Source organism: Sorex fumeus, unplaced genomic scaffold (genome assembly GCF_029834395.1).
Source record: "Sorex fumeus unplaced genomic scaffold, SorFum_2.1 ptg000047l, whole genome shotgun sequence".
Classification (NCBI taxonomy): Eukaryota; Metazoa; Chordata; class Mammalia; order Eulipotyphla; family Soricidae; genus Sorex; species Sorex fumeus.
In genome coordinates, this window is record NW_026606104.1 from 38,723,432 (window position 1) to 38,745,573 (window position 22,142).

Here is a 22,142-nt window from a genome sequence, read left to right on the forward strand (position 1 = left end):
CCGTGAGACCACCTCGCAGGGGCCTGTGCCCACCCAGCACCCCCAGTCCTGCCTGCTCACCTTGCACATGGAGCAGGGCCCTCGCCACATGCTGTCCGGTGCTGCCATGGACCTGGCACAGGTACTGGCCCTGATCTGAGGGCTCCACAGCCGGCAGGCGCAGGATGCCCCCGTGGACTTGGGCCTTCTGTGGGAGCTGGCCCCCGGGCCCACCTGTGTGGAGAAGAGGGGTCTGGCTCTCCCTCGGGACGAGCATGTCCTGGGCCCTCAGGGCTCGTCACCCCCACATCCTGGACACTTGGGGCTCATCACCCCCACTCCCATGGCCTGGACCCTCAGGGCTCGTTATCCCCACGGCCAGGACCCTCAAGGGTCATCACTCCCACGGCCTGACCCTCAGCTCGCACGCCCTGTAGTTGCCCATGACCTCATCTCAGGAGCTGGGCCCGAAGGCTGGTCTCAGGCCTCACCTGACCACTGCAGGACGGACGCAGGGTTCCCGTGGGCACTGCAGCGGAACTCGGCCGTTTGTCCGGGCTGCACCGTAAGCTGAGGCGGGTGGATGGAGATGGCGGGGCTGGTGGGTGTGCCAGGAGCCGAGGGGTGACCTGAGGCTGGGGGCAGAAAGAAACCACGTATGGTCAGCATGCAGGAGGTCACCGAGTCACGACTCCGATTGCTCCAACGAGCCCCTCAGGACTGCGGCTCCACAGGGGTGTGCTGGTGGGTGTGAACACATCAGTGGTGGCCATAGGGGAAAGCCCATGCCTTACACATCAGAGAACCCTGGTTCAATCTTGGGCGCTGTGTTGCCCACACACCACGATGGGATATGGCGCTGGCTCTGGTGGGCGCCAAACACCGCCTAGTCCCAGCACCATCAGGAGTGAACTGTCCTCACAACGCCCAGAATTCCTAGGCCATCTGCCAACCTCCATAGAAAATAACACATCAGGGGCTGGAGCGATAGCACAGCGAGTAGGACATTTGCCTTGCATGCGACCAACCCGGGTTCAATTCCCAGCATCCCATATGGTTCCATGAGCACCGCCAGGAGTAATTCCTGAGTGCATGAGCCAGGAGTAACCCCTGTGCATTGCCAGGTGTGACCCAAAAAGCAAAAATACAAAACAAAACAAAAAAATCCACAAAAAAAAAAAAAACCCATGTCAATGGCATCTTTTTCTTTTTCCCCTCTAGGAAATCCTCAAGGAATCTCCATAGAAAGGAAAAAAAAAAAAAAACCTAGAAACCTAAGAAACAAAATGCGTGAGAGAAGGAAAGCAGTAAGGGGCCTCTATTTTCAGGTTCACTGGTTCTTTTATTTTCCTTTTGTGAACTTCTAGAAGTTGAGCATCTTAGATTTACTTTTAGGTCCTAAAAATTATAGTTGGGGTCGGAGAGCTAGTACAGCAGGTAAGGTGCTTGCCTTGTACTCAAATGACCAGAGTTTGATCCCCGGCATCACACATGGTCCCCTGAACTGACCAGAAGTGACTCCTGAGCATAGCTGGGTGAGGCAGCCCAAACCCACTCACTATAAACAAGTAACAAAATAAAAAATAAAATTTGGTGGGCTGGAGCAATCGTACAGGGATTAGGGCACTTGTGTTGCATATGGCCAGCCCCAGTGCGATCTCTGGTACCACACAGTCCCCTGAGCACTGTTGGGAGTGATTCCAGAGCAAAGGCAAGAGTAGCCCTTAAGGGGGGGCGGGTTATGGAAAGGAAACTGGGGTTATTGGTGGTAGGAAATGGAGGGATGGTGTTGGATCATTGTATGACTGAAACCTGATCAGAACCGCTTTGTAACTGTGTATCTCATGGTGATTCAATTAAAAAAAAAGTAGCCCTTAAGTACTACTGGGTGTGCCAATAACCCCCACGACCCCCTTCCTGAAATAGATTATGTCTTTTGATATTTCTTACGTGGTTCATTCACCATCATTATATTTCCTGTTCTATCACAGATCACAGTTACAACAGACACCTGCCATTGTTCAGTTCAACATTGGGCTCAAATCTGAGTTAGTCTATGTGGCTCTTATTTTCATTTGAGAAGGGTCACGCTATCTTACTTTTTTCTTTTTTGTTTGTCTGTTTTCTGGGCCACAACCGACTGTGCTCTGGGCTCTGGGCTCAGTGATCACTCCTGGAGGGGCTCCAGGGACCACATGAGGTGCCTGCAATAGAACCGGGAAAGCTGTGTGCAAGGCAAGTACCCTTCCTGCTATACTATCACTCTGGCCCTGTCCTAGTTCCTTTTCTCTGTCACTTTGGGTGGGGGGTGCTCCCATGCAGTGCTTGAGAGTCCTGGTGGCCACTGCTGATGGTCTTGGTTAACCAGGCCAGACAATTCAACGCACAGGCCAAGCCAGATGATGCAGTTCTGCTCCTGCTCACAGTGCCGAGGGCCACCAGGGCTGTTCCTGGCAGTGCTGCAGACAGGGCATGCAGTGCCAGAGCAAAACTGGGTTCATCCCTGACCTCTCTGATGGCTCCCCAGCCCTGCTCTGTCTCTGGATTCTATTTCATTCCTCTGAAAAACGTTGCTTTTTGTTTCTTTATTTTCAGATTTTCACTTGGTTCAGCTGAACTCCCACTGCAAAGTCTGCACATTCCAAAACTGTGCTCCTTTTATTTTAAAAATTTTATTTATTTTTGCTTTTTGGATCATACCTGGTGGGGCTCAGGGGTCACTCTCCTGGCTCTGCACTCAGGAATCACTTCTGGCACTGCTTGGGGGACCATATGGGATGTTGGGGATCAAACCTTGGTAGGCTGAGTACAAGGCAAATGCTCTACCCGCTGTGCTATCGCTTTGGCCCCCCAAAATGAGCTCTATACTTCCTTGAGATGCTCTATTCTCACCTGGGATGTGCAAATTCAGTGTCAGTTGTTACTTCTGGAGACTTGTGCAAGGCAAGGTACTGCTTTTACTTTATTATTATTATTTTGTTTTGGGGCAGGGGCACAGTTGGCAGCTCAGGGGGCTATTTCTGGACTGTGCAGGGTATTTGGGGTCACTCCAGGTGGTGATCAGAGAACAAGGTGGTTCTGGGGGATCAAATGTGAAGCTCCTGCACGCAGAGCATACATCTGGCCCTTTGAGCCTTCTCCCTTAGGAGAGCTCTGAACCGCATTTAGAATCAACTCCAAGTCCTTGCTGTGATCTGCCGCATGTACCCCCTTTTGCCGTTACCTGAAAGCCCCCTCCCCCCCGATGCTATTTCCTCAGACTATGCCATGTGCTCTTGCTTCTGACATGTGTTATTTTCTCTGCCGAGAGAACTTGACCTGATCTTTTGACACATTTTTTCTCGGTGATGGAGTGAATCCAGGGCTTGATGGCGTGCAAGGCAGGCGCTCTACCATTGAGCCACATCCCTGGCCCCGTCACTAATGCTTTAAGCAACTGACCTCTCTTCCTCAGGTCTCAGCTCAGAGGTCACCTCCTCAGAGAAGCCCTCCCTGGTCACCCTAGTGGAGAAGCTCACCCTGCTCTCCTCTCATTTACTGTTTCCCGTTCCTTCCTGGCCCTGCTCTCATTGCTAAGCGTAACTATGGGTCTATTCTTTGGACTGTTCTGTGTGTCCCTCCTAGAACACGTCCTGCAAGAGGGCAGAGGTCCTGGTGGGTGTGGGGCGGGCCAAGTGGGGCTGGGGGAGGTGTGACATGAACCCTCTGTACCGTGCACATGCAGAGTGGCCGTGCCCTCGTCCATGGCGAACATGTTGGAGCCGGTGCACACGTAGATGCCCGCGTCGCTGGGCTGGACGTTGCGAATGGTCAGGATGCCGTTGAAGTCCATGGCGCGGGAGGGCAGCCTCCCATTTTGCTGGCGGGTCCATACCAGGGTGTAGGCCGGGGACTGCAGGGGGTGGGATGGTGGCCCAGGGAAGAGGGTGAGGGTGAGCAGTGGGGCTGGGAGACAGCCCCGCCCTGAGACCTGCTCCCCACTTGCCCACCTTGCTCTTGGCTGTGCAGATGAAGGTGACGTCGGCTCCAGGACGCACGGTCTGGCTCTGCTGCTCCTCCACGGTCACCGTGATGGGCTTGCTGGGGGCCTCTGTGGGGACAAGGGGTGCCGTGGTGAGTGGGGGCTGCCCACCTAGAGAGTCCCTACTGCTTCTCACCTAGCTGAGATCCTCTCCCACTCCCCAGCCCCTCCCGCCGTCCTCCTGGATGACCCCATGGTCCACTTTCTTCCTGCTGGTAGCGAGCCGCCCACAGGCTGCCACCGAGGACATCAACCCTGACGTCTTCTGCTTGGCTCTGGTTCCACGGACCAGCTCTCAGCACGTCACGTCTTACCCCAGCTGGGCTTCTCCATCTGGGCGGGTTTTTTTCTTCCCCAACAGACCCCCCCTGCACCCTGTAACCCTCTCCCCTCCCCTACTCAAACCCCCTTCCACTTCGACAGCTTAAAGGCTTCAACCCACACCTGTTGAGAAAACCGAACTAGCTTGGCCAGAATTTCCCAATCTTCCCGAGTATAACCCGACCTGATCTCTGTGCTGACTCCTGAAGAGTCTTCCGGGTCTGCCTTTATGTGCTGAGTGCTGCGCCCCCACCCCAGGCCTTTCTGCCGCCCTGCTTACTCTCTTTCCTCCACCGGCCTGCCTGCTCCTCTGACAGCTGCATCCCAGGACCCCCTCATCTCCCAAACTGGCCCCGGTCCCCTGCTCCCCAACCACACCCCACTTCTTGGCCTTCCTTCAGAGCTGAGGCCCCCAAAGGGGCCATCCACACTCATGGCTTGCCCACTTGTTCTCCACCAACCTCACTCCAACTCGGTGTCTGTCCCTTTCCCGACAGGAATCGGCTGCTGTCCAGCCCTCCCTTCCCTAGAGCATTTGTTGGCCTGACCTCCTGCCCCCGAGCTGCCGGGAAAGTGCCTCTCCCTCTTGGAAACCTTTCCCCTCTCAATGAATCCCTGGGACACCCCGTCCATCTGTTTGTGGGTCTCCTCCAGACCCTCGCCTCTCTGACATCCTCCCTCCTCCGCCAGTCACGATCATGGAATTCCCCATCCTGCCCCAGGGTTTTTCTTATGCACAGGGAGAGGGACTCGGGGCTTCACAAGATGCAGGTGCTTTACCACCAACCCCATCCCAAGGCCCTTTGTGGCTTTAATTTTGTTTAAAAAGTTGGAAGAGAAGCCTAGAGAGAGAGAGTCCAGAGGTCAAAGCCTTGCACGTGGCTGACCAGGTTTTGATCCTTGGCAACCCATATGGTCCCCTGAGCCCCACCAGGAGTGATTCCTGAGCACAGAACCAGGAGTAAGCCCTGGGTACTGCAGAGTAGGATCAAAACAAAACAAAATAACAAAAAAGATGAAAAAAATGTTTTGGCCACAGTGGGTGGTGCTCAGAGGATCATGCAGTGCTGGGGATCAAACTTGGGGTTCCTGGGAGCAAAAGTACAGTGGGGAGGGTGTTTGCTTTATAGGTGGACAGTTTGGGTTTGGTCCTTGGCCTCCCATATGGTTCCCTGAACACTGCCAGGAATTAATTCCCGTGTGCAGAGCCAGGAGTAATCCCTGAGTATTGCTGAGTGTGACCCCAAAACAAAAAATCAAAAACCAACCAAACAACTCCCCCAAACCTGGGGCTCCTGTGTGCAAGGCCTGGCTTTAAGCACCTTCCTCTTTTCAACAACTCCCCTTGCTCCCCTATTCTTTCTTTGTCCACGCCTCTTTCTTGAGTCTCAGACTTACCTGTGGAATACCTGCCTGGTGTCCTACTTGATGTTTCCCTCAAACTCAGCCCCAAGCTCATACAGAGGGAAGCAGGAGGGTGTCTGGACTGACCCATAGTAGGCCCTGACCTGGCCCGACCCCATCGCCTTGCCTGGGTACCCAGAGCCCGCCTCCCTCTGCCAACAGATAGGCCTTCTCAGGCCACTGTGCCCGTCCATGAGAGCTGATGCCTCTGGAGCAGGCCCCATCCAGTGACCGGCAATCGCTGATGGTTCTCCTGGGGAGCTGCCCGGAGTGTTTTTGGCTGCTCATGGTGGGGCCTGGCCGATAGCACACAGAGCTGTGCCTTCTCCCCACCCCCATCTCACATGGCATCTGAGCAGATGCCTGCCACACCCAACTTCGTCTCCATCTCTACCCTTTGGGGGGCCCCAAGTCCAGACACACCCCTAGGGGAGATGCTCTTTCTGTCCCTGACAGATGTGCCACATACCCAGACCCCGGGGTACCCAGATCCCTGCTGCTCCACTCCCCCCCATTCTAATCCTGCCTGCTCTGACTCTGCCCCTCCATCCCCGCAGCCATCGCCCCCTCACCCACCCACCCCCAAGTTCCACTAGATCTGCCATCTTGGGGTTGGGCCGGGGACTCGCCAGGGACTCACCGGTGACCAGCAGCTCCGCCCGGCTAGTGTTGGTTTGATGGAGATTTCGGCAGGTGCAGAGGTAGACGCCAGCATCTGACAGCTGGATGCTGGGGAAGTGCAGCTCGGCGCCTAGTGGGAAGGGGGCAGAGATGGTCAGTGGCCAGGGTCCCGCCGTGCCCACTCCCACAGCTTGGTCCCTGGGAGGGAGGCGACAGGCCTGGGTCTTCCCTCCTCATGCTGGGGTGTCACGCGTCACCTTGATGGCGTTGCTGCGTTCTGTTGGACAAGGGCCGCCTGTCCTCACGGGACCAGTAGAAGTAGTGGGGCTGATTCCCGGTGACTTGGCAGCGCAGGGAGTGGGCACTACCCTGGGGCACGATGCTCCGGGCAGGGTGGATCTGGACCACTAGCAAGGCTTGGTTGGCTGCAGAGGGACAGGGGGAACCCATTGCAGCCTGGACCAGTGGCCGCCTCCCAAGGCCTCCCCTGGGCCCCCCCAAACTCGGTAACCTCCCAGGCTCCCCTACACTCCTTGCCTTGCCCACCCCGCTGACCCAGGTCCTCTGCTTACCCTGTGGCAGACACCGGCCCCCCCTGACATTGGGGTTGCCCACATAGCCAGGGGCACACCTGTGAGGAAAAACAAAGACCAGCGACATCAGGCCCTGGTGGGGGGGGTTGGGGGGGTTGTGGTGGACGTGGGGAGCCAGGAGTCCAGCAGCTGCCCAGTGAGGGGTGAGGAGACACAGAGAAGGATTAGCGAGGACAAGGAGGTGCCACGCTGAGATGGGGGAGTGTGAGGGAGTGTTGGGAGGTAGGGAACTGGGGCGGGAAGGCTGTGTCCTCAGAGGGAGCAGCTGCTGGCCTCGTGGACGGGATATGTCTGTGCCTGCAACCAAGGCCACAAGCTGGGGGCACTCATCCAGTCTGGGAGGAAGGAGGCACCCAGAGAATGGAGTACTGGGCTGTGTCCTGCATTCAGAGAAAGACTGAATTGCAAAGAGAACTCTTCCTGGTGGGGAATGATCTATCAGCATGAGTCTTTCATTTGGAGGGGGAGGGAGGCAACCCCCATGGTGCTCAGGGTCACTCCCAGCTCTGTGTGTGTGTGGGGGGGTCATCCCTGGGGGTGCTCAGGGGACCGTGCAGTGCCGGGATCTCAGCCAAATCAGCTGCATGCAAGGCAGCACCTCAACCCCTGTCCTCTCTCCAGACCAGTATAGTTCCTTTCTCACTGTGCTCTGTCCACTGTCCTCTGTCCACTGTCCGCGGGTGGTGGACAGGTATGGGCTGGGACTGAATCCAGTTTATTCACCACTTTATTGCCCATCCCTGGCACACTGCCTAGCCCAGGAGATGCTCAGGAAAACACAACCACAATAAAAACTCATTGAATGAATGAATGAATGAATGAAGCCGAGCCTAAAAGACTAGAGGGGAGCTAGCCCAGAAAGGTGGACTATTCCATGTTGCCCACCTAGGAACCAGGAAGTCAGGGCCCATGGGAGTTGAGGGGGTCAGAAATAGGTGGGACTGTGGCGTGAAAAGGATCTCAAGGAGCTGGGCCTGGCTCCACGGGCCACGAGGAAGGTTGGAAGGGGTATGGGGAGGGGAGGGCCCGGCCCCCGCATCCCTCCCTGGGCCCCTCTGCCCGGCCAACTTACTGCTCACAGTACTGGCCCGTGTAGCCAGGCTCGCAGGCTGTGCAGCGGTACCCGCCAGCGCCCAGGCTCTCACAGGTCCGGGAGAACCTGGCAGAGGAGAGGGTGGCCAAGTCAGGGCTGCCTACAGCCCACCCTGTTCCTTACCCCCGGTGCCCGCCTCTCCCCAAGGAACCCACATGTTCTCCGGGTTGCTAAGTGGGCAGGCACAGGGCTGGCAGTCCTCGGGTGTTCCGGCGGTGGCATCTCCGTAGTAGCCAGGGGCACACAGCTCACAGAACTCCCCGGTGGCACTGTGCTGGCATTGCTGCGAGAGACAGGGGCATCGGCTGCTGAGCCGGGATCCAGAAACCGTGTCTGTGAGCTTGTCTCAGAGGGAGGGCTGTGGCGGGACCCTAAGATCTCACTGAGAACCTTTACTGCAGGGATGTGTATGAGAGCAAAAGGCCGAAACCAAGCTAGAGCTGGAGAGGGAACTGGGTAAATTTACAAAAAGCGCATCTGCTCCAACAGCCATTGAAAAGGATTTTGTTCACTGTGTCGTGTGTGTGTGTGTGTGTGTGTGTTGTATGTGTGTGTCTGCCCGGCCCAACACATTTATAATATCACAGGACAGGAAAGGTATACACCTGAGAAAATGCCTGGGGACTCAGGGGTGGAACTTTTAAAAAATCTCTGCTCCATCATGAAAGATAGGTGGTGTTTTGTAACCTTCGGTTTGTTTTACTAACAGCATGATTCTTGCCCAGGCGGCCCTGCTAACCCCATCTGCTCTGGAGGGCCAGACACATACCGGGCTGCAAGGAGTAGGTGTAAACAGATAATAACATGCAAAGACAGGCTGGAGCAATAGTATAGTGGGTAGGGTGTTTGCTATGCATGATGCCAACCCTGGTTCAATCCCTAGCATCCATATCATCTCCTGAGCACTGCCAGGAATAATTCCTGAATACAGAGCCTGCAGTAACCCCTGAGAATCATCAGGTGTGCCTAAAAACCAATAGATATATACAAATAACATGTATATTATATATGAACAGATGCCCATGAACTCTTCAGTGAGAAAGGCTGATTACCAAACACAATGGTTCATATTTATTTGTAAGACCAAAAACAAAAAAAACGAAACATATACACACATATATAAGAAGTCTAGATCTATGCTAGAAGAGAAGCAAAAAAAAAAAAAAATCCCTGCACTCTAATGTTGATAGTGATTACCTCCATGGGGTGAGGTGACCAGACATTTTATTTTCTTTGTGTTTGTTTTTTTTTGTTTGTTTGTTCTGTTCCCCAGCAGTGCTTGGGAGAACGATGTAGCCTTGAGAATCAAACACAGGCCTCCCACATGTAATGCCTGTGCTCCAGCCCTTTGAACTCTCACGTAACTTTATTTATTTATTTATTTATTTATTTATTTTTTGGGAGTCAAACCTGGCGATGCTCAGGGGTTACTCCTGGCTCTGCACTCAGGAATTACTCCTGGCGGTGCTCGAGGGACCATATGGGATGCTGGGAATCGAACCCGGGTCGGCCGCGTACAACCACTTGCAATGCAAATGCCCTACCCGCTGTGCTATCGCTCCAGCCCCTCTCACGTAACTTTAAAATTCTTCTCACACCCAGAATTTTAACTTCCTCTTTGGATTATCTTTGTCGTCTGACTCTTCTACCGAGAAAACATGCTATTTTGTTCAACGGCAGAAACCTGGAGCTTTCTTTCTAAAGCATTGTTCTGGCCCATTGGTCCAGGTGCTGCATCCCAGGAGTTGTGCCCCAGACCCCACCCCCACACCTGTGCTGTGCCTCCTTTCCCAAGCCTCTCCCTCGCCCACAGCCTGTCCTGGTAGCTCCCCCTGGTCCCATAGGAGTCTTACCGAGCAGGCTCCCGTCTCTGGGTGGCACAGGTCCGAGTGGCCATTGCATTCACACAGCTCACAGTGGCCGAGGTAGAGTCCACTCCCAGTGCGTGTGTAGCCCGGGGCACAGTCCTGGAGAGTAGAGAGGAACAGTCCCCATTGTCCAGGAGACCCCAGCGGAGTCAGCAGACTCAGCGCCCTCCCAGCCCTCACCCACCATCAGAATCTCCCCGGCTCTCGGATGGGAAGCCCAGACCCAGCCTCTTGACCATCTCTTTTGTTGGTATACCCAAGGGCCGCTCCCAGCACAGTGTTCCAGCGACCGTGTGGTGCTCCCCCTTGCAAACCATGTGCTCCAGCTCCTAGTGCCATCTTCCTGGCTTCCTCCTCTCCCTCTTGATCACTTTCTCAGCACTCCAGGGCTGAGGCAGTGCCCTCTCCCACCCTGCTCGCCATCTCTGGCAGTGCTCAGGGCTTCCAATTGGCTCTGCACTAAGGAATCACTCCTGGAAGGGCTCGGGAGACCATATGGGATGTGGGGGATTGTACCCAGGTCGGCCACATGCAAAGTAAGCACCTTACCCACTGTGTTATTGCCTCGAACCTCATAGTATAGTCTTAATGGAGATCCTTCTGCACACCCAAGACTTTCTTTCTTCCCCACTTCATTCTCCTTTTTCTTCCTCCCTCCTTCTCTCCTTCCTTCCCTTCCTTCTCTTTTCTTCCCACGCAGCTGTGCTCAGGGCTTACTCCTGGCCCTGTGCTCAGGGATCACTCAGGGGACCATATGTGGTGCTGAGAATCAAACTGGGGTTGGTGAACTAAAGGCAAGCATCTAAGCTCCTGAACTATCTCACTGACCCCAAGACTTTCTTTCATTAAAAATTCCTCTGAAAGGATCTTTATTGAAAAAGTTAACCCCCCCACCCCCCCAGAGAAGAAGATGATTCAAGAGACCTGGATTTGTCATGCGCCCTTGACTCTCCTTCCACTCTCCTGTGCTAAATTAAATTCATGACATCAAATGGAAGCAGCAACGGTGCGCGCGCACACACACACACACACACACACACACACACACACACACACACACCAAGGATGTTTGTACAGTCCTGAATGAGTAATCATGGGTTCGGGAAATAATAAATTATGAACTCCCATTCAATACCACGTCTTTGAAATCTCTCCAGGCCCTCCCTCGCTGACCATTTCAAAGGGATGCTTTGAAGGCTTTTGGCTTCACTGCAGAAAAAAGTGCACCCAGGATCTTGCGGGGCCTCCGAGTTTTCATTCAAAATGTGTTAAGCGTTGTAACTCCGAGGGCCATGAAGTTCATGTTTGGATCTGAAAGTTCTCTGGCCACAGCCCAGGCACACAGGTGTGACTCAGAGGAGCTGGGGATGTCCCCCCTGAGAACTGCGGTTCCTAGGCTAGACCGCCCAGAGGCCACCCTGCCCTGCCCTGCCCTGCCCTGCCCAGACTGCCCACATCCCACCTGTGCCTGGGGCCCTGCTCTCCTGGGTTCTCTCCAGTCCTGCAGCTACCCACAGTCTTGCCAAAGAAAACCCTCTGCCACCACTGGCCTCTCCTTGTCCTTCTGTCTGTCCGTCTCTCTGCCACCCTCCCTCTCCTTCCCCACACAGGTGTGCAGTCTGATTCCTTCTGGAGTAAGCCACCTCCAGCCCTAGGCCCCCTCCTGCCTCACGGTCTCTTTTCTCATGTATTCTACCCGCTGAGCCTCTGCCTGGAAACTCACCCCACGCCATGGTTCCCCTCAGAGGCATTTCCACATACCCCTTAAGACTAATTTGGGTCTCTGTACCGTTTCCCTGGGCTGAACCCTGCAGAGTACTGCCCGGCTCTGCTTCTTGGGGTCAGGACACCGAGGGCTTTGCGGGCAGAGAGAAAGACCTGGGATCATGTTAGTTCTTCCCACATTAGCTGCGGGCCTTAGGGTACACCCCTCACCCCTGTGCCTGCTTCTCAAAGGGGCTGTGCCCATCAGTGCTGATGCAGGTGAGAGGGCAGTGGGGGGAGGGCAGAATGACTCCTGGTGCTGCTGGACCCAGCGGGGCAAATCCCACAGTTCACTGGGGCCTGTGGTGGTCATCAAGCATTGGGGATCGAATGTGGGGCCTCACATCTGCCAGACACAAGTCTGCGGCGGAGCCATCTCCGACTATAGGGACTCCAATGTTTTGGGGGGCGGGCCTGAGGACCACTCCTGGTGATGCTCAGCCCAGCTGTGTTGGGTTTGAGGGTTCAGTGCTCGGTGCTGGGGGCCCCCTGGGTTACCCCTGGGGCTTTAGCTCACAACCATGCATGCTGTTTGTGAGACAGGACGATGAGACAGTTGGGCAGACAGGACGGTGAGTCCATGAAAGCCGGCCTAGGCAAGGGGCCGTGGGGACCCTGGGCTGTCTGTCTGAGCCGCTCACTCACCTGGCAGGACAGGCCCACATAGCCTGGGGGGCAGCGGCACTGCTCCACCTCCAGCGCCTGGGGTCCCAGCATCGGCCCCGGCTGGGCCACCTCCAGGCTGACCTCACTGATGCTGGCCTGCAGCGGCACCGAGGAGAATGTGGCCCGCACCAAGATCTCGTCCAGGTCGGCCAGCGCCATCAGCAGGTGCTCCCGTGTGGCTGGCTGCCCATCGGGCCGGCGCCAGAATTCCTGGGTGGGAAGACGATGGCGAGAGTGGACGAGTGCATGGGAGTCTTGAGATGCTGGGGACCCCACCCAGACAGGCTGCTAAGCAGGGATTATGTCTGATTATGAGTGGGATTATGTGTGAGTGTGTGTGTGAGTGTGTTTGTGAGTGTGTGTATGTATGTGTGTGTGCGTATGTGTGTATATGTGTATGTATGTGTGTGAGTATATGTGTATGTGGGGGGTGTATGAGAGTGATTGTGAGTGTGTATGCGTGTGTCTGTGTGTACGTGTGTGTGAATGAGAGTGTGTGTGAGTGTATGTGTATGTTTGTGAGTATATGTGTGAGTCTGTGTGATTGTGAGTGTGTGAATGTGAGTGTGTGAGTGTGTTGTATGAGTGTATGTGTGTGTCTGAGTGTGTGCGACTATGTGTATGTTGTGTGTCTGTGTGAATGTGTGTATGTGTGAATGTGAGTGTGTGTGTGTGAGTGTGAGTATGTATGTGAATGTGAGTGTTTGTGTGAGTGTGTGTGAGGGGGGATTTCTCACCTCTCGGAATGTGATCTCATAGCTCTTCCTCTCAGGGCCCTGCAGCTCCGGCTGAGATGTCACGAGCATGATGTTGTTGCCCTGGGGGACACAGGTGGGGCAGGACAGGAAGTAAGGGCCACCCCAGCCTCCCATCTCCCAAGTGCTCATGCCATGGGTTCATTCCCAGCCTGCTGCCCTCTCCCAGGACTGGGCTCCTGCCTGGAAGCCTCCCCAGCAGAGACCTGGGCTTAACCCCCCCACCCCTGACCCACCCCACCTCCACCCCATCCATCCCAGCTGCCTGTCTGGTGGAGTCCAACCACTCACCGTAATCTGGACGTCCGGGTCGGAGAGGGGGCTGCCCTGCGGCCCTGCTCTGTAGGAGAGGGTGTAGCGTAGCTTCCCACCGTAAGCCCCCACCTGCATGGAGGAAGCCAGTCATGCCTCGGCCCACCCTGTGAGGGCTGTCTGCACCTGCGCTGGCTCCCTCCCCCCCGGGTCAGGGTGCAGAATGTGGGGGTGTCTGGGAGACAGGCCAGCCCAAATCCCCTCCACAGCTGCAGACACAGCAGCGGGGACCCTAGGGTGCCTGTTTCTGAGGTTCCCCTGCCGACTAGCATCAGGCCCTTCTCCAATGTGGAGTTTTCCAGAAATCAGAAATTAGTGTGGCTTCTCTGGGGAGGGGGTGGGAGCTGAGGGAGCCCTCCGTCTCAACTCTGGGCAGGCTGCAAAAGACCGGCTGTCATGCCCACAATTTGCCTCCAGCTGCCATCTTAGCGCATCAACGGCCCTGGCCCAGAGGCTCCCAATTGAATCCCAAAATGGATTAGTGCCATACAGGGATGTCTCTTGGAACCCAACCACTTACAATCTAGAAATTTACATTTACGATCGCGCCTGCGTGAGCTCTCGTGATATTTGAAATGAGCTATGGAAAATATATTATCTAGAGTCTGCCCCTGGCAGGTAGGCTTGAATGGTGATGGGAAAATTCAAGGAAAATTAATACCCCAAATTAGAAAGAGAGTACTGGGGAAATTGTCTGCCATAGAGGCAGGGTGAGGACTGCAATGTGTATGTATGTGTGTGTGGGGGGATGATACTTAGGACATTGGTGGTGGAAAATGTGCACTGGTGGAGGGCTGGGTGTTCCATCATTGTATGGCTGAATCTCAAACATGAAACTCTATCTCACGGTGATACAATAAAATAAAATAGTAATGTGGAGTTAATGACCAATTCGATCAGCTTAATCAATGGCTGAACAAAGAGCAGGACTCCTACATTATTTAAAAAAACAAACAAAAACTCTAGGCAGGCTGGTTTGCTGTGTTTTCTCAGCACCCATGTCCCCTGCTTTTAGGAAAACCGCAGCCCTGACTTCCTTCAGAGGAAGGGCTCCTCCATGTGCAGGGCACACGGTGTGAGGGGACCCTCCAGCACCTCACCCAGATAGTGGGCACCAAGCTGCGTGCACATCCTTCGCCATCCCTGCCCTACCAGGTCTGGCCTGGTGTGTCTGGGCCTCTGCTGTCCACTGACTTGGTGACGCTCCAACAGGGCTGGAAGCAGAGATGTCAAAGGGTCCCAGGCCTGGCCCTTCCAGGCATCAGGTAGCCTTGACTCCAGCCAACAGATCCTTCATGGTGGCCGAGCCCGTGGACTTGGGTTTTCTGTGGCTTGTCATGGGAGTGCTTATTCACATGTGCTGCGGCACCTCTAGTCACACCAACCTCTGCCAACAGGGCAGATGCTCGACTCAATGCCACGCTGCATCCCACCTCTCCTGCGTGTTCACTCTGGCTGGGAGCATTTATTAAACGCCTACTGAATACATACCCTGTACTGAGCTACGTGAGACCTCAGGATGGTGTCTGTAAGCTCAAGGAGAGGTAAGGGATGGAGGGGCCCAGCAGTACCCAGGTGACAACGGGTTTCCTGCTGTCTGTGGATGCCAGCATGTCAGGGGCAGGGCCAGGAGGGAGCTGTAGATGTCTGTAGCTGAGAGCGAGGACGCTGCAGCCTGAGACTCATGTTGAAATCCAGCGCCACTGACTGGACAGCTGGTGGACAGTTCATGAGGCCTCTCTGAGCCCTACTTTCCTGGCACGGGGCGGGCAGTAGTGAGACATAGTGCCTGTGCAGGGTCTCCAGGACCACCCAACCCCGCATTCAGGGCAGAGCACTTCCTGCCGCTGCCACGCTCCCAGATCATTCCCAGATCTCCCCTGTTCCCCTGGACCCATCTGCTGGGTCACTGGCCCCGAGTGCTGTCTGACTGCCGGCTGCGTGTGCTTTGCGGGGCGCTCTGGGCTATTTCTGGAGTCAGCCGGAGTCCCTGGCTTTTTGTACACATCGCAGCAGACATCAAGGGCTACAGCGCACTGTGTGGACACACGCAGAGCCAGACCTAGCATGGAGGCCTGGTGAAGCGAGCCCAGGGAAGGAGAGTCCCCCCGTCCCCTCAGCCAGTGCCTGGGAGCAGACACCCCCGAAAGCAAAGAGCAGAGCTGGGTTCAGCCCGAGCCCTGCGTGGGACCCAGCCAGATCCCCGCCAGCCCTCACTTCACTCATCTGAGTCACTGAGGGCTCTGGCAAGAGGCCCTCCATGCGTTTGGATTCTATGACACTCGCTACCCCCCAGCTCCCTGTTACCTTGTTCCCCAGAAAGGCATGAGGCAGCTTCCAGTAATAGAGGCTTTCGGGAAGCCGAGAGAAGCCTTCATAGGAGAGAGCGAGCTAGGACAGAAGGACAGTCGGTTGAGCGCTGAGGGACAGTGAGATCTGGCAGGAGGGGGCAGCAGGGGGCCAGAGAAGCCTGACTACATGCCCTGCCCTGCGTGTGGGAGGCCTGGGCTCCACCCCAGCATTATGTGCTCCCTCTCGAGCACCACCAACAGGAGTCCCCAGCACAGTCAAGAATGGCCCCTGAGCACTACGGGCTTTGGCCTGCACTGCCAAATCAGAAGACTTCTTGCAAAAAGCTGGATTTGGGACTTATTTATTTATTTATTTATTTATTGCTTTTTGGGTCACACTTGGCGATGCACAGGGGTTACTCCTGGCTCTACACTCAGGAGTTACTCCTGGTGGTGCCCAGGGGACAATATGGGATCCTGGGAATCGAAGCCGGGTCGGCTGCGTGCAAGGAAAACGTCCTACCTGCTGTGCTATCACTCTAGCCCCCTGGGACTTAAATTTTAAACAGAAAAGAAAAGAAGACAAGAAAATCAAGCGTGCAGAATGGCCAAAGCCCCCAGTTTGGCCCTGCTGGGCAGCCTGTTTCCCTTGGGGTTTCCTCATATATTGTGTGGGCCTCTTGGGGTCCCCGAGATGATTTATGTGGCACACCAGAAGAGGGTATTTAATTTACAGGTGATTATTTTTTGTGCGGGGTCCATGCCTGTGATGCACAGGGGTTACTCCTGGTTCTGCACTTGGGAATTACTCCTGGCAGTACTCAGGGGACCATATGGGATGCCAGGGATTAAACCCAGGTCAGGTGCGTGCAAGACAAGCACCTTACCCACTCTCCGCCCCTTTTATTTTTTTCCTTTTTGGGTCACACCCGGCGATGCACAGTGGTTATTCCTGGCTCATGCACTCAGGAATTACTCCTGGCGGTGTTCGGGGGACCATATGGGATGCTGGGAATCGAACCCAGGTCGGCTGCGTGCAAGGCAAACACCCTACCCGCTGTGCTATTGCTCCAGCCCCTCTCCGTCCCTTTTAAGGGCTATTATAATGTGTCTTAAAAAATGCGTGGCCGGTGAGGGGCGGGGTATTGAACAACAACAACAACAACAAAAAATCGCATGTCTGGCTTCATTGAGTTGGTAGGTGATAGATTTAAAGGAAAAAGTGGAATGAACATCAGTTCAGGAGGTGGACAGAAACGGGCAAATGCATGGGGCTAGTTTTGATGGTCTGGGACTGATGGGTGCACATACCTGAGAGCCTGCGGGCGGAAACAAAGAAGAGGAGGAGGAGGAAGAGGAGGAGGAGGAGGAGGAGGAGGAGGAGGAGGAGGAGGAGGAGGAGGAGAAGGGTGGAGCTGCTCGTAGGGCAGCCGCAGGCTGGGGGAGGGGCAAGACTCCCTGGGGAGGGGCGTGAGGGGGGGCAGCAAAGCTGGAAAGGAGCTGCCAGATCTCAGCGTCCATTCGTCTCTGGGCCTCGTCCACCTGGAGGCCAGGAGAGGAAGGAGAGAGGGAGGAGGAGAGAGGGACGGGGTGAAGCTGTGTCCACCGCCGCCAGCTGCCCATGCCTGAGCTTGCCCCTGTATCTGCTCCCCCCTTGTCTTCAGGAGCTGGTAGGGTCACCCCAGGATGGGCCCCCCTATCTTGGGGCACGAGCACAGGGAAAGCCGGGGCCCTGACTCGAGGTGGCACAGGCATGGGAGGTGCCATGGGGGGCCAGTCCCCACGCCTGGCTCAGGGCTATTTATTTCCCAAGGGAAACCCAGCCGGGGACTGGGTGGCAGCTGGGCGTCGACAGGGGAGAACAGCCCAAAAGATGGGGACCCGGTTCCAGGATCCTGCTTGGACGACAATCTCTGATCTCCTCCCCGGGGCCCAGACCTGGCCTGTCCAACCTAGTCCCCAGTTACCTGGGAGAGTCGCTGGGTCCGGCCCCTGCCCTCGGGAGGCCCCGAGCTCCTCCCAGCTGTCATAGCTTCCCGCAACTGCTCCTCTGAGAGGGATGTACGGTTCTGGGGGGGAGGGGCGGGGGGCACAGGCCAGCTCAACCTTCCCAGGGCTCTCTCCAGATGGGGAGGAAAGGCATGCCCCGCTCCGGGCTGTCAGGGGTTAGCTGGAGGGAAACCTGTATACGGGTCATGGGAGCCGTGCGGGGTCACCTGGGGCAGGTTAATCATGGGGGTTAGCACCCTGTCCGTTTCCCTGCATCCCCGGACACCACTCGAGCCACAGAAGGTGGGCATCAGGGCAACACGAACAGGTGGGGGGGGGGGGGCAAACGCCATCCTGGATGTAATCCTGGCACCGCAGAGCTAGGGCAGAGCGGTGCTCTAGGGCGAGACCAACAACACGCAGACCGACATGCATGTGGCAGGAACACACCACACCATGCCGCGCCACTCCACTCAGGGCTGGGGCCTACCTGGTGAGCCCGGCGTAGCCGCGCAAAATACGCCTCCCTCTGTGTGGTACAGGGAAGGGGTCAGAGAGAAAGTCAGAGACGGAGCAGAGGGCAGCAGGCGAGGAGAACCCCAGGAGCCAGAGAAGCAGCCGCCCCGGGAAGGAGAGGGAAGAGTCTGTCCAAGGAACTCAGAAACCCCCTTGCACCGTGGCCAGGCCCTCCTGGAGACCGAGGTCCTGGCACACAGCTGGCTGAGTGCTGAGCAGGCTTCTCTGGGGGACTGAGGAACAGGCTGGGGCAGGTCTGAGATGCCCCTGATCTCTGTCCCCCACAGCACCAGAATCCGCCTCCCTGCATCTGGTCCCCAAGTCACAAAGACACGCTCTTCTCTGATGAGTGATGGGTGTGCGGGCCGGGGTGGGGGACATCTCCGACTGGGCTTTGAATCCCACCAGCATCACTTTCAGATGAGTCACCCAGTCTCCCTCACCCGCTTCCTCACTTTGCAGACCGAAAGGCCCTTGCGGTGATTGGTGACATGCAAAGGCATGGGTGCCCAGTCACGGGGGCTGTCAGAGTTCTCAGGCCCAGCACAGGGGAGCTATTCCCATGTGAGCAAAGGAAAGGAAACAACCGCTGTGTCCAGGATCCCATCCAGAACCTACTTGGTAACAGGGGCACCTCTAGGCCTCCCTGTCTCCTCGGAGCTGGGGTCAATGGAGGGCAGCCAGTCACTCAGTGGCAGAGCTGGGTTTACACCAAGCCTTCGCCCCCCTCCCCCACTCAACCGCAATTTGGCTGACACCCCCCACCCCGTCCGCTAAGCGGGGCTACTCTGAGGTCACCTTATGATCCCAGAGCTCAGCAGGGGCCTTGCTCAGGGTAGGGGCTGGGGCTGGGTGTCCAGCCCCCGGCTGTGTGTCACACCTTGTCTCCCTGGAACGTCTCCGGCAGCTGCCAGTAGAAGGATTCGTGGCCGAGGTTGGCAAAGTTGGCAAAGGAGAGCTGGGCGCCGTCGGGCATGGGCTGCACTCTGAAGCCCTCGGTCAGGCGGCTGCCCCGCTGCGGGTTCACCAGGGAGAAGCCTTGGAAGTCCCCGGGAGCAAAGTGGGTGGAGATCTGGTGGCACAAGGACACACACGGTCATCCTGGGCTGGGGGGCATGAGGGTGGGTGACCAGGGAGCTGAGATAAGGACAAAGAAATAATAATAGGGGGATAGGGAGGGTGGGGCACAGCGTGGAGATGAGCAATCGTGGCACTGAGAAGAGGGTCCTGGGGAAGGGGGAAGGTCCCCAGGGAATAGTGGGGGCCTGGGCACCTCTGTAGGCTGGGCTCCTGGTTGGCTCTGATGGGGACCCGGGAGAGCGGGAGCAGGTGTGGCCTTACCAGGTGGCGGCTGTAGGCGGAGCTGGAGCACTGCTGGGTGACGCCCATGCAGAAGCAGGGCAGGCAGCCCTCGGGGTTGCTGGCGCTCAGGTAGAAGTGGTGGGGCCGGCAGTGGCTGCAGGTGAGGCCGTCCACCTGGGCCTGCACCGATGGACAGAGAGGTGAGCGCGGGAAGCTCAATGGGGCTCTTGCTCCTGGAGTAATTTCATGGCCCACCTCCCCAGCAACACCCAGTGGCCAATGGGAGCCCCCACCACCCCTCTCCCCTGTGTAGAGTCCCCAGGCCCCTGTCCTGTCTGACGGGGCCCTATTTCCCGCCAGGCGCCAGGTGGTAGAGTGGAGATAGGCCCAGGAGGAGGGGAGCTGGGTGCAGGGTGAGGGTGAGTCCCCCAGGGAGCAGGAGAAAGTCATTGCAGGGGTCTCAGGTTGGGCTGCGGGCTTACCTTGCACTGGCACTGACCATCAGGGTCACACTGGCTGCTGGTACTGCCCCGGGGGTCGCAGCCACACCCGATGGGTTCTGGCATCTGCCCGTCTCCTGAGGCAGAAGGAAACCAGCGCTGGGGGTCCATCCCCCCACCCAACATCCACCTCTAGCACACTCCGACACCCCACCCAGAGCTAGGGGTTCACTTCTCATCCCCCACCACGGGCACGCCTTCCTCCCCGGTCATGACAGCTCCCTGGGGCAGGAAGGGCTGTCACTGTCCCCATGGCATAGGGGAGCATGCCACAGCACTGGAGGGTCCAGTTGCTCACCCCAGGTGGCAGAAACCCTGGGGGAGACTGGGAAGCCTGCCCCACGCCTCCCACCACTACTCACTCCTGCACGGCTGGCCCTCGCTGGGGTTGCCATAGTAGCCAGGTGCGCACCTATGGGAGAGAGGAAGGGAGAGAGAGTGCTGGGTTGCTGGGTCCTGGAAAGCGGCTTGTGTCCGGGGCGGGGCTGGGGGTCCTGGTCTTGCCCCTAAGACCACCCCAGCAGGAGGCGGCCATGAGCCTAACTCCTGCTTTTGACAGACCAGGAGGTGGGGGGAAGAGCACCCTGGGGCACAGAGCCCGTAAGCACATGTCTAACCCGGCAGGGTCAGCAGGAGAGACACATGTGGGGCTGGAGAGCTCGTACAGTGGGATGATGTTTGCTTTACATTTGGCCAACCTGGGGTTCGATCCCTGGCACTCCACATGGTTCCCCGAGCCCCACCAGGAGTGATCCCTGAGTGCAGAGCCACGAGTCAGCCCTGAGCACTGCAGGGTGTGGTCCCCTCCCCACCAAAAATAAAAAAGTGATGCATTTTGTGGGGGGGCTGGTATCACTGTGCAGGGGGCCTGCGGGCTGGGTCCCTGAGGGCCACAGAGGTCAGGCCCAGTGCCAGGACCTCCAGGAGGGGTGCTGCTCGTCTCCCGGGGACTGTGGAAGGTGCCGGGGGGCCGTCCATTCCCTCCTGGCTAGGAGGGTGGGGCCTAGCCCGAGAACTCTGAGGCCCCCACCCTGCCCTCCCCTCACCTCTCACAGTGACGTCCACTGTGGCTAGGGGAGCAGGCATCACAGGTGGGGTGTCCGTCCGTGTCCAGGAAGCAAGTGTGGGAGGCCCTGGGGGAGGGGGCAGGTTGGTTTCCAGTTAGCAAGTGGTCAGCTCTTCCTGTGGGATCTGGCCAGGAGGCAGGGGTGCAGGGGGCCGAGCCAGATGCCGGGGAACCCCTGCCACTGCCAGGGAAGTAGGCCCCAGGGCAGAACTGGGGCTTTATCCAAAGTGGCCCCTGGGGGCGGTGAGGCCAGAGCTGACCGCGGCAGGAAGGGTGGTGGCTGTTCTAGGGAAAGGGGCTTCACGGGGCAGGACGCACTGGCCAGAGGCAGGGGCTCCGTAGCACGGGCACGGCTGGCAGTCCTGCGGCGTCCCCCGCTGGGCATCCCCGTAGTAGCCGGGCTGGCACTGCTCGCACCGCGGGCCGTCTGTATAGTGCTGGCAGCCCTGTGGAGGCAGAGCGGGGTGGAAGCCAGGCCCAGCGAGGTCCCAGCCCGGCGCTTGGGTGGGAAGGAGGGGCACTCACCTGGCAGGCACCTGTCTCGGGCTCACAGGTGTCCGCGTGGCCATGGCAGCTGCAGCGCTCGCAGGTGCCCAGGTAGAGGCCGCTGGGCATGCGCGTATAGCCGGTGTCACAGTCCTGTGGATGGGAAGGCAGTGGTGGGCAGATGCGGCCCCAGGGGGAGACAGGGCCAGGGCCAGGGAGAGAGGGGCAGGGCAAGAGGGGGGCGTGGGCGCACCTGGCAGGAGGGGCCTCGGTACCCTGGGGGGCAGGTGCACTGCTCCACCTCCAGCGCGGGGTCCTGGCCCGTGTCCTCAGGTACGGCCATGTCCATGCTGATGCCGGAGATCCTGGGTGCAGCAAGACGCACGGGAATGCACAAGCCAGGCCTCATTCTTGAAGCGGCCCTGCAGTGCTGCCCCCAGCCCTGACCCCCACATCCCTGCAGTACTGCCCCCAGGCCCCGACCCTACACCCCGCTGGGCATCCAGCCCCAGCTGCTACAAGAGCAGGGGCAAACGCTTTCAACCCACATCTTTCTTTCTTTTATTTTTGCAGTGATGTCAATTAGTTTTTTTTT

General features: G+C 57.2%; 1 protein-coding gene across 1 annotated transcript in view; it reads right to left on the bottom strand.

The window, feature by feature from the left end:
* Window positions 1–22,142, bottom strand: part of HSPG2 (heparan sulfate proteoglycan 2) — a 106,668-nt gene that overhangs the window by 29,213 nt on the left and 55,313 nt on the right. The window contains exons 26-46 of the mRNA XM_056122777.1: window positions 21,801–21,912; window positions 21,587–21,700; window positions 21,380–21,507; window positions 21,042–21,128; window positions 20,358–20,407; window positions 19,978–20,072; window positions 19,535–19,675; window positions 19,074–19,265; window positions 13,377–13,469; window positions 13,068–13,148; window positions 12,310–12,540; window positions 9,886–9,999; window positions 8,188–8,315; window positions 8,012–8,098; window positions 6,919–6,977; window positions 6,604–6,771; window positions 6,366–6,476; window positions 3,969–4,069; window positions 3,691–3,871; window positions 471–614; window positions 61–213 (exon numbers count right to left, since the gene is read on the bottom strand). Coding sequence (XP_055978752.1) covers window positions 61–213; window positions 471–614; window positions 3,691–3,871; window positions 3,969–4,069; window positions 6,366–6,476; window positions 6,604–6,771; window positions 6,919–6,977; window positions 8,012–8,098; window positions 8,188–8,315; window positions 9,886–9,999; window positions 12,310–12,540; window positions 13,068–13,148; window positions 13,377–13,469; window positions 19,074–19,265; window positions 19,535–19,675; window positions 19,978–20,072; window positions 20,358–20,407; window positions 21,042–21,128; window positions 21,380–21,507; window positions 21,587–21,700; window positions 21,801–21,912 — 2,570 coding nt within the window. The remainder of the gene's footprint in view (window positions 1–60; window positions 214–470; window positions 615–3,690; window positions 3,872–3,968; window positions 4,070–6,365; window positions 6,477–6,603; window positions 6,772–6,918; window positions 6,978–8,011; window positions 8,099–8,187; window positions 8,316–9,885; window positions 10,000–12,309; window positions 12,541–13,067; window positions 13,149–13,376; window positions 13,470–19,073; window positions 19,266–19,534; window positions 19,676–19,977; window positions 20,073–20,357; window positions 20,408–21,041; window positions 21,129–21,379; window positions 21,508–21,586; window positions 21,701–21,800; window positions 21,913–22,142) is intronic.